This window comes from Eurosta solidaginis, chromosome 1 (assembly GCF_040869045.1).
Source record: "Eurosta solidaginis isolate ZX-2024a chromosome 1, ASM4086904v1, whole genome shotgun sequence".
Taxonomy (NCBI): domain Eukaryota; kingdom Metazoa; phylum Arthropoda; class Insecta; order Diptera; family Tephritidae; genus Eurosta; species Eurosta solidaginis.
This window is the reverse complement of record NC_090319.1, coordinates 373,534,009-373,546,049: the sequence shown is the minus strand read 5'-3', so window position 1 is coordinate 373,546,049 and position 12,041 is coordinate 373,534,009. Positions and strand designations below refer to the sequence as shown.

Sequence of the window (12,041 nt, the reverse complement as noted above, 5' to 3'; positions counted from 1 at the left end):
GCATTTCGAATTATCATTTCATATTGGCGCCACTCTATATAGAATGTTTTATGATTTTGACTATTTTCATGTTCAGGAATTTTGTCGTGTAACCTCTTCCAAATTTTTCTTTATTATAAAACTGAAGAGCAACAAAATATGTATGCATCTATGAAATCCTATTTAGAGTACTGTCAATACTGCTTTGCCTTGCCGGGCCCCCAAAAACCTTCCGGCCCTGGTACGAATATGTATGTACATATATGCCGCAAAAAAATTATAAATTGGCAATGTCAAGGAAGAAGAAGAAGAAGTAGCGGCTTAGGCAGAAGTGGTGGCGTTGCAAGTGTTTCCTTGCACTTGACAAACAAGTTAGTTGCTTTAGTCGTCTTTGCAAGATATAAAGTTTAAAATTGATGTTGCTGTTAGTGCTTTGGCAGCTGCAGCTGTTGTTGTTTTTGATAAATGAATTTTTTTTCTATTCTTTTTTTTTACATTTTCTGCAACTCGATGTGTACTTGTGCTTCTTTTGGGATATCACACACACACACGCATCCATACATCTAACTGGGAATTCTCTAGCTGTGACTGCGAGCATCTGGTTTTCCCAAACATCAAATATCACAACAACATCAACAAAGCAAACGTACCTGATCCCGCTTAACCTAACGGTGGTTGATGTTGTTGCAAGTTGGCTGCTGCATCTTGCCACAATTCAAACTGCCTAACCACTGCCATACCATTACCAATTGCTGAATGTTTGTTCGTTAGTAGTTCATATAAAATCTTAATCACAAGCGTGAAATTCGCATTAGGTCTTTTGATATCACGACGATGTCATCGTATCCTAGCAACATTGTGTCAAAGTGATTTTGGCGAAAATTGTGAAACGCTACCAAAAATAATTGTGAAATCGGTGCAAATAAATGCTTCGCTATTTACAAAAGGATTAAAATCAAACATTCGAGTTAAGAGTTTCATTTCTAAAAGGACTATTCATAATCCAACGAAAACGTGTCTCAATTATCCTGCTTAGTGTTTTTATTCTGCGAAATTAGAAGAACTGATGTAGTTAATAAAAATGTGCCAGCGACTTTGAGTGCGTGTGTGGGTACGTGCTATAATTCGACAGAAATATATATTTCTAATTTTACTATATAACAAGAAGTTCGAACGAACTCTATTAAATTAAATTAGAAGGTTTATATTACAGTAGCAGTGAAGATAAACAAATTCAAAATGAAAGCACTAACAATATTTGGTGTCATAACACTCTTAACGGTGATTTCTGTGCAAGCAACACCCGCCATCAGCTCTAGTGATAATACGGTAATTATGGATTTAGTTATATGTGCATACTTATTTATACAAAAACACATATAAACAATATGACAATATGAACAATATGATACGAGTAAAAATATTGTACAACAAAACAAAACTAGGATCGAAAATATTCTCTATGTGGTTACAAAATTTGATTTCAAACGGTGTTATAAAAAGCGTATTTCGTTTAGTACAAAAAAAAGAAGAAATCGAGCTCTATAGTCAATTTGTTCAAAATAATTTACGTGATTATTATTGTGATTCAGGCTGTTCTGTATTCCGACTCTATTTGTATTTGAAAAGTTATACGACCCTGATTCAGCAGCGATTCCCATTAGTTCGAATCGATATCGTTCTTAAGACGTTACCGCGGTCGATGGTACCTTACCTTCCAGAATTTTTTATTCTACCAGCGTGCAATGGTAGTACGTAACATGCCAACCTAATAAAACCGCACTGCGTTTTTTTAGCGCACGCAAACAACCGGCGTTTTTTGCCTTAACCCAAATAAGCAAGCGTTGCGACAGTTTAAACCATGTGTGCAAACGTCAAATCTAAATGTCACGCAGAACAAAAATTGGAAATCGAGTTAGGTTTTTACGCAGCAAATTCAATTTGGGTTGCTCTCATACAAGTTGTATGTGCATGAGACATTTTTGACAGAAAATGACTTGCGTACGTTTATATTAGGTTGGCATGTAAAGGCTTGAAGGAATCGAGATAGATAGACCTGGTATATCAAAATTATCAGCATTTTTGTTGTTGTTGTAGCGATAAAGACACTCCTTGAAGGTTTTGGGGAGCGTTACCGATGTTGGTTGTCCTTTGTCGGATATAGATCCGGTACGTTCCGGTAGAAAATTTGTGGAAAACGGCCAGGGCACACTGTTCATATTCAAGCCGTTGAAGATATTGTATTGAAATTTAGCATTGAGATTGTCCTTTCCACTATACACAATTTCTGTGAAAGCTAGCAAAATCGGTTAGAGACCATACCCAATTTTAAACAAATCGATATTAAAATATTGAAAAGTGGAAAAAATGCAATAAATCTTTATCAGTCACCGACAAAGTAATGAAATTTCAATGTTAAATAAGAGTAAATAACTGTAGCGATTAACCTCCGAAGAGATTAAAGGCGAGCTTCTCTTGAAATTTGCATGACCTGCATGGTTTATGCTGACTCCGAAAGGCATCTACAAGGCATATGAATTTTCACTGCAAAGTTTTTTATGGCAGAAATACACTCGGAGTATTTGCCAAATCACTGTCGAGAGGCAAACCCGCGAAGAAAAACTTTTTTCCCAATTGAAGTGCACGGCAGGGCAGAGGAGCCATGATCTACATAACCACGCATCAAGACAGATTGAAGGCAGTTCGTAAACATAGCTTAGCAAGAGCTTTGACGTGAGAGTCCCTCGATTCTTCAACGGTATAAGAAGGGAAATGGTTCAGACGGAATGAAAGACAGCATCCGCTGAAGCGATTAACGTGCTTCTAAGGTGTAAGAATGTCCCAGTTCTCCAGCCGAGAGGATAGGTCAAAAAAGTATAAAGCAGTGACTTCGCCCATCCTACAGGGGATCAAATACTTGGCGATTTTCAGCTTTATGATGACGATGTTGCTGAACAAACTGAGTAGACGTAAACCTCTCCCGTCCTTCGATTCGGCGAATTCTTACAACGGAGTTAAGTTTATCGCGTGCAGTAATACTGCGCCTTGAGGTGGTGGACAAAGCATAGGTTGTGAACTCGACCTGCGAAGGAGGATCAGCCCTTCATCTTTCAAATAAACCAGCAGGCATGGGATAAACTCTACGCGGACCTCGGGAAATTATTCTCAGGTCGCAGCCAGTACTTATCAGCTCCTCTACCTGAGAAGTTCCGTAGCCACAACCATAACACGGTAGAAGTGGGCGAGGTAGAATTAAACCTCGAAAGTCTTAAATAAAGAGGCAAATGAGAACGTAGAGATTGGTTATGAACATATTGGTAGAACGTAGACAGAATTTATGGTAAGAAAAACTCCTTAAACTAGGACTGGTAGTAAATACACTTAGCTTAAGTAAAGGCTCCCTTATTGATACTTAGCATAGACTTGACTTGACTTGGCGTAAACTTGGAAACTTAGCCACAATTATACTCCACTTAGCGCATACAATCTGGCATCATAATCAATAAATGTCAATTTTTATGACAAAATGTCAAAATGAAAGTCACTGTGAACTTACATAGAAAATCAAAATTCAACAGACTTCTAAGTAAAGATAAGTGTTGCTAAGTTTTGAGTAATCAGTAACATGCAATGTTCATTTAACAGAACTGTAAGTTACAGTTCTCAAGTCAAGTGAAGTCTATGCTAAGTATCAGTAATGGAGCCTTTACGTTTTATAAGTAACAAATATCTACAATGCCCTGACTGAATTTGACTTCTTCATGCGGAAAGCTTACTTTTAACCTCAAACCGTTGGCTGTATATTGTGATGAGAAGCTTTTCGGAAGAACTAATAACTCACCAGCCTACAGCAAGTTCAGTGTACTGCGTGCATAAGAGAACTGATTGCAGGAAGGATACGTATGGGGAACATAACAGAATCCTTAAATATCCTCCGCTGGTAGCAACTAGTATCGCAATTAATTATAATCTTCACAAACTGGAATTTGAATAGCTTGCAAGCTAGGATCCGTATATTAAGTAAAGATTGGAAGAAAGGCATTTTATGAGTTGATAACCACACCAACCTACACTGAAGACTCTAAGATCAACCTAATTTTTGGGGTTGGATTTGAGTGATGGTTTTAAAGCAATGTGTCTGGTTTTAAAGCAATGTGTTTCAAGCAGAAAAGCCTGGACATTTGATAAGGCTACAAACGATTCCAGAACCGGAACATAACTAGTAAGGCAATAGCTTGATGAGCTGGAAACTCAAAAACTATTATCAGAACCAAGCACAAGAAAAGTGCAAAAGTAAACAATATTAATAATAGATCTAGACCTAAAACCTACTGTGACGGTTATAAGGCTAAACGCACGCATGTGAAAAATCCGCCAAATTTCCGCTACAAAAGCGTCGAAGACATAATGGCTTAAACAGATACAATACGTCAATTACTTAGCGGACAAGGAAGAAACTGACAGCAGAGTTGGCTGTGTTTATTAAAATGATAAACGCCAAAGAAGCAATGTATCAGTCGTCGCATCCATCATACCTTGCCACAGTTGACTTTTGATATAAGTCAACCCCGTCACATATGTTGCACTTTATTGTTTGACATTTATAATATGCGAGTGAAAAATTTTTGTTTAAAATCAAGCAATGCTATTAGTCGAAATGTTGTTGTAATTTTGATAACTAAAATTTTATTGGTGAACTAAAATATTAACACCAGGCCGCTACTCTACTCCACGTATGCGCTCTCAGTGGAAAATTGCGTACGTCCTGACGGTGATGTATTGTATCTGTTTAAGCCATAACTACCAAAGTGATTACGCAAACGCTCGTGTCTTTTTAAAACTCGAACATCTGGGAGGGATTATCTCGAAATATTCTTGAATTCATTAAAACTGTGGTTCATTGTATCATACATCCGTTCTAATGTTCAATTGATTCCAATTAGTTTATGAAATCCACGCCCCTATTAAATAGCTACTTAGGCGACCCCAATCTTAGGCATTGTATGTTCCTCGTATATCTATTGGTATCGATCTATGATTCCAGCTGAAGTCTCTAAACAGAAAAGGAACTGTTTTAAAAACTTTTATTCTGGATATAGAGTCCAGTCAATTGGAGAATTTAAAGACGACTTCTTAGTCTATTTAATAACTTTATCACATTGAAACAATGTGATATCGGGACAGACAAGGAGAAAGCTGTTCGACTATATCTTGTAGATCTCTTCAAAATATTTTATTCTGTAAGTGGAATTCGAAATTGCACTCCTGCGGTGGTTGAACTGCCACAAACACATTCAGCCAAAGTAATGCCTTCTTTGAATAAATTTATTCTTTGGAGAGCACCTATTTTATATGTTTGCTGGTACCAAAGCTACACTAGTTGTTGGCAGGTTCATTTTGAAAACTGAATGGATTTGGTTGTATGAATTAAGCGGGGGTTGTCCTTATTGCTTTTAAATGTGTGAAAACATTTTTTTGAAGCAATTTTTATTTTATGATTTAAGTAACGAGACGGACCCGTGCACATCTTGCGCAACAAATATAAAAGTCTCATATCAAATATCAACAGAAATCAGCTGTTCTATCAATCAAACATCTATGTATAAATTACATGCCATCTGGTGAATGTTAGCAACTACCGATAATGCAGTTTTAATTTTAATCAAATATCCACAATAGTGCTATAGTACAAATAAATTCCTTTTTGTATTCAGAATCGTTTATGTTTAACAAATTATTTTAATAAAATATAGCTAAATAAAAGCACTACGAATAATAACGCCAAAAGCTCGCTAATAGTACGATCCCCATCTTTACAACCAAAACTTCCTTTATAGATTTGGATTCCAAATAAGAGCAATTAGAAATAATATATAAGATAATTTGGTTTATTTATAGAAATACTGTTAATAGTTTTCAACGGATTTAACTTTTAAATACGAAACAAAGTTTTCAAAAGAAGGTGGTCCCTACTCGTACGGAAAATTTTATACAAAAATTTCCGTTTTTTTTTTTTTTCTTTTTTATGATTTCTTTTTGCTGATTTTCTTCAATTTATTTCATTCTGTACAATATAATTTTTTTCCAGCCGAACAGCGACTGCTAAAAATTAACTTAAATTTCGTAGTATCTATGCACTCGTTTTCTTTTCAACATGTTTTTCATGTATCTTTACTATTACAGATACCGATTGTGAATCGTAATCAATTGGAGGAGGGCTTCCTGCGAAAACTCAACATTAAATGCAGTCAACGGGATAATCATTCATGTATGATGCTCAAATTGATTGTATATATGAATCGAATATTCAAGAAGTCTTCAATTGATATTAATGAAAATATTAAGGTTTCACAAAACAGGTAAGCGGTATGTGAAATGGGAAATGCTTATCAAACTGGTGGTTGGGGTAATTGAAGTGTGAGGGTTAAGGTTTGCTCATGTAGATAAATTACTCAATAGGAAAGGACTAGTAAATTTCTGCTTATTACCTTTTTAAGCTACATATATTTTAAAGTTTCAGTGAATAGCGAATTATCTTTTTCAATTGAACGGTGAATATTTTTATCCATTAAGCAGGTACCAGCGCGGCATGGTTTGCCGAGCTAGATTTGAGCAAATTACTGTTTCGCGCCTACAAGAGAGAATAATAACACAAAATCATTAATTATACCGACTTCCGTTTGTGAGAAGTCACATGAAATTGCCTGCGTAATAATTAGTTAATGGACGACGGTTACGCTCGCTTTACAACTAAATCGCAAAAGGTCATCATACTCTTGATTTTGTTTTATTGATCTAGCGTGTAGATGTGACGCGCAGGGTATTAATTACTAGCATACACTGAAAAAAATATATTTATTTGTTAAATCAACCAATCAGGTGTGTTGCAAAATTGATCGCATTATGGTTAATTCAACAGAGTTTTTTGTCACGAGGACAAACTTGTGTGGTCATTGCACCAAAGAAGAAAAACTGTTGGTCTCAAAATAACAATATTCTGTAAAAACTACTGTTTCAAAATTAATATAACCGATTTTTCTGTTAAAAGAACTGTTTACATTGGTTATTTCAACAGCCAACATAAGTGAATATTATACAAATGCATCAGTTAATTTGTAGAGGAGCTTTGGTCCTGTGACTATTGTGACACAGAAATCTGTAATATCAACAGCCACTGTTATATTTTAACTATTTTCAATGCATATTTAGCGTGACATTTATAATTGTAAGCTAACACACCCGAGCTAGCCGGCCACCGTGGCTGCACAGAAGACCCTGCAGAAATTCAACTTCAAAATCTTTAGAAAAAATTGTTTATTTCTATTTATTATTATTTTTTTTTAACAGAGCTTATGCAAACAATCGATAAACTTTTTTTTGATTTGACTGTTACAACAGTTAATTCAGAATCTAAAATTTTTGCGAAGTTTATTCAGCAGCTATTTTGCGGTGGATAAAATTTACAGAAATATCGATTGAATTGACTCGTACTTCAGTTAAATTCTCCACTTTTTTTCATTCAGTGCATATAATAATCCTCAGTTCTATAACAGAGATCTGAGAAAAACCCCGAAGCGATACATACATTAGGGTAATCTTTGTTTTACCACAAATGCACTTTATACAGATCTTAATATATTGAGACTTAATTGTGAAATCTGAGCTTGAATCCCTGTACAACACGCCGCAATGAATATATCTGTATAACAAATTGAGCTCAGAATAAAATTAAAAAAATATTACTAATAGTTTAATATATGGCCGGTAGTCAGTTGTGTCGCTGTTCGTTCACTGATTTATATAGCTATTCTGATTCAAATTATTTGATTTCAGAACTAAAAAAAAATGGGACATTTAGAGATTTGGCGACATCTATCTTTGAAAGTTTTTTTTATTTTCCGGCTTCAGCCCCCAAATTCCAACCTACGCTATTGCTAAAGCTCAACGTCAAAAATCTCTAATGTCTGGTTTTTCAGTGCGAGTTTAAACTCTAGTTAAAGTTGACTACTAGAGTCTAGAGTTTAACCTTGCCACTTTGTTGGATAACATACAATTTTGCCGATGTGGCGATATGGAATTACTGTTGCATACTTTTCCGCGCACCTGATACTGTTTGAGATATTTTTGGTGATGAAGATTTAGAGTTGCCGAAGGTGGGGAATTTGGGAGCAAGTCTGATTTCTTAACAAAAATAAAAGCTTTTGTTTGGGTTAAGCCATGAATAAAAGGGTTAAGATGCTATAACTATAAGCTTAATTAGGGGGCTTAGATTCAAATAACTAAATTTCGAAAATAAAAGAGGTTAATTGGTTAAGAGGATTCATATTAGATTAAGTAGTTCTGATGTAAAAAATCGAATTAAGAATTTGGACCACCACCATAAATGTATATAAAAGCTATACTGACCAAACTTGCTTTTATTGGGACTACTTTGATCTACATTAATAAATGAGGGTGACCCTTAAAATACCAACTCAAGGATTTTTTTCAGTAGGGAGATACGGTAACAATACACGAAAGTTATAGCATTTAAATGTTGGTTCCGTTTGCAGACGGTTAAGCGTCAGGGAGTATAAAATAATCATAGGGGATATAACGTAAATCCGGCTTACACAATCCCTAAATACATAATCCAGACACTAACAAATGTCTACCATTAATATTAATAAATTACGACATAAATCCTGACAAATTGGGAATATTCTTTAAAAAATTATTTTATTTTCATTCCTCGTCTTATGTTCTATTATTACTAAAAATTTGTCTGGCTTATTGTCGCGATTTTATTTTGTCAGGTTTTTGTCTCTTTGGTGTTTGGTTATGCTCGTCATTTGACCATTCTGGATTGCGTTTTGTCGGGATTGTAAAAGTCGGCATTGTAAAAAGCATAGCTCGTCATTTTTCTTATAGATTGTTAAAAAAAACTGTTTTTCTTTTTATCAGAAAATATAAATTTACCGAACGAAAGAAAAAACCTAATAAGTAGAAATCCAAACATTTACATTTATTTTCATAAATTTTCACAGAGATATCGACTCCATACCGGATGATCCCGATGAGGATTTAATGTTGGCACGCTCCATAGATTCAGATGATGAAACGCTTGGCTTACTTGTGGCTGGAAAAATTTGGAAATTCATACGTTCACGCACGTTACGCTATAAATTTTCAGATAATGCCGACTTTGTACTCAGCACCGAACCGAAAGGTAATTTAAACTTTGGCGTTTCGGTTAGCCCTGTTGAAGCGCTTGAAGAGGGACGTGGAAAAATGAAAAATATGATGCCAATGATAATGATGATGATGGGTAAAGCGGGTATTGTGGGCGCTATTATGCTCAAAGGTTTATTCTTGCTGGCGGGCAAAGCATTAATTGTATCCAAGATTGCATTGTTATTGTCAGTTATAATAGCGCTGAAGAAATTACTATCACAAAAGAAACATGTCGTTGAGATACCACATCACGATTCATACAGTTCAGGTTGGTCACGTGCCTTACACGGTTTTATAGAGGGCATGGCTGAAGTGCCAGCGCAAATAAAAGCGCAAGAAGCGCATGAAATGGCATACAATGGGCAAATTCCAGAAGAGGAGAAACACTAAAGAGCGATGTGCTGGAATGTAAGATAGTCACATGCAATACGTATTGGTACAAATTTATAATTTGAAGTAAATAAAGTATAGTTTATGTATATATACATATGTAGATGAATTTAAGCATCGAGAATGTAAGGAGTATGTTGCATGCAAACAAACAAACAAAAAAATTGTATAAAAATAATTTGTAGCAAATGCAGAAAAACTGCAATAAAATGTAAAAACTACGAAGCCAAGGACGACTACGAAGGCGAATATGACCACGACAACTATACTGACGACTGACATAGATGGCGAACAACTGATGTACCTAAACAGTTATCGGAGCTTCACACAAATCATAGAATATATGTCACAGTTTACCACTTTCTTCTGAAAACATTACAGTTGTAACGAACGTTCAAAATCTGCATTGGTTTGTCTATTAATCGGAAATGTTTTCATGTTACTCTCAATGACCATATAGCCTTCGACTCATAAAATGACCAAAGTTTGAGCTGAAACCAAACATTTTTGCATGAGTTTGAGTTTATTTTTTAATGGCCAAAGCCTTCTGTAATGGTAGAAATGGTAGATTTGTTGATTAAGCGGCAGTATTTTAGTGTTCAGCTATTCCAAAATTTTGCGTTATTCCAATTGCCAAAGGTTCCCCTAAACGTGTGTTATATATGCAAATGTGTAAGGAAAAAATAACTTGGAGCGAGAGATTACTTTGAGCACACCAAAGGAATATAGCGATTATCTGGCAACACTTTCATGAAATCATCTGACAGCCAGTTAGTGTACAAATGATGCAGTTTAAAAAACGCTTTTTCTTCTATGCAAAAACGTATCAATTGGTGTTGAATAGTTAAGAAAAAAAAAAAAAAATAGAGCCTAGACCAAACGTCCGGTGCCGGCTTAGATTTTGCAAATTTATCGGCAGTATTTTCATGGTGGATGAATACGAAATATGCAGTTTTGGGCGAATGACTAATTACATTGAGTACAACAAAGAAACAAAGCTATTACGTATATGTCTAAAAATAAGTTGTTTGCCAGTAAGACAATTTATCCTGCAGTTTTATAGACCCCGACCGACGAAATCGAAAATTTTTGGCGTGTTTTGAACTGTCTTTTTGATTAGCCAAAGTTTCTTGCAGTACCAAAAAATTTTGTGCTATTAATGATATTGAACTTTATTAACCGACAACCTGATGGAAATGAAAACAAAAAATGCCGGTTTGTCAAAGCTCACATAAATATGGAGATCACAATAGTACATGCTAATTATATGGCAGCACTTTATTGACGTCAGCTGACTGTCAGTGAGTGTAAAAATGTAATCAAAAAATTTAATTGGAAACCGAATGTTCGGTTCGGTTTCTGTGCAAAAACTCTTCTTCGGCCGAACTCTAGCCAAATTTCGATACTTCAACATTTTATTACACAATTCGCAGACTGAGCCGACAGTGCTCATTCTGTTGGGCGAACAAGATTCCGCTACCCTGCGTTACCCTGCAAAATCGCGAGTACTCCATGCATGCATGTATGGAGTACTCGCTATGGACCAAGCGAGTGCTCCAAAATTAACCACAATTCATACAAAAGATATGGTCCAATTAACATTGCGATGTCCTAGGAGTGGACCATATACTCAAGCTCCGCATTACATCAGAGTAATCCATGGAGTACCCACAGTCCAATAAACATCGTGTAGTGATTACAATCGTTAAAATCGAACAATGATCGGCTTACAATATGTTCGTGTAGAAACATGAGTGGGTCCATTGCTGCATTACAGTGGAGTATATTAGTATGTACTCAAGTAAGACACAACTGGACCACATGATCCAATGATTTTTGCAGGGTACTTGTTTAGGTTTGCAATGTTGAATAGCGTCAAAGCTAATGAGGCTGTTAGTAATTAAAGGGCCATTCAGATAGTGTGGAATTGTGACGAGTGTGATGTAAGTGAAAAAAGCTTAGTACAGAATACGAACGTACAAGAACTAATTGTTAATTGATTTATAAAATTATTTATTTATTAGTTTATTTATTTATTCTAATGCTATTTATGTAAAGATCATTTATTTAATTTTTTATTTATTTAATGTTTTGTTGTTAACCCAAGTTACCAACTTATAACTTTCAGTAGCAATTATTTGTTTGTTTAATATTTACAAACATATATGTAAGATTGTTTCAGACAACTATAATATTTTTTCAATTGATTCTCAGACTTTAACTTACTTACTTCATTTCCTGAAGAGCTTTTTCAGTTTCCCACTGAAACCAAAAAAGAAAATTGTTTATATTATAAGGTTTAAAAAATTAAGCGAAACATTAACTCTTTTTTATGAAAACTTTGTTTTATTATACATAACAATTTATGCTTTTATTTACTGTACAAAAATTTATAAACAATAAAATAAAACGAGCTAAGCTACTTAAGCTTTTAACACTTTTCATTTGTTGTTTGCTTT

The 12,041-nt window shown here is 35.0% G+C and overlaps 1 protein-coding gene across 1 annotated transcript; it reads left to right on the top strand.

Annotated features, from left to right (window-relative positions):
- Positions 1–1,218: 1,218 nt before the first annotated feature.
- Positions 1,219–9,696, top strand: Osi3 (Osiris 3). Its single transcript, XM_067775215.1, has 3 exons — positions 1,219–1,308; positions 6,163–6,338; positions 9,006–9,696. The coding sequence occupies exons 1-3, from the start codon at positions 1,219–1,221 to the stop codon at positions 9,580–9,582; spliced, it is 843 nt and encodes a 280-aa protein (XP_067631316.1). The 3' UTR covers positions 9,583–9,696.
- The last annotated feature ends 2,345 nt before the right edge of the window (positions 9,697–12,041 follow it).

What these genes read in the sequence shown, in the direction of transcription:
- Osi3 (XM_067775215.1), top strand. Translation starts at nt 1,219, where the DNA reads ATGAAAGCACTAACAATATTTGGTGTCATAACACTCTTAACGGTGATT. An exon ending in TCAGCTCTAGTGATAATACG is followed by an intron (nt 1,309 to 6,162) that starts GTAATTATGGAT and finishes TTACTATTACAG; the next exon opens with ATACCGATTGTGAATCGTAA. An exon ending in ATTAAGGTTTCACAAAACAG is followed by an intron (nt 6,339 to 9,005) that starts GTAAGCGGTATG and finishes AAATTTTCACAG; the next exon opens with AGATATCGACTCCATACCGG.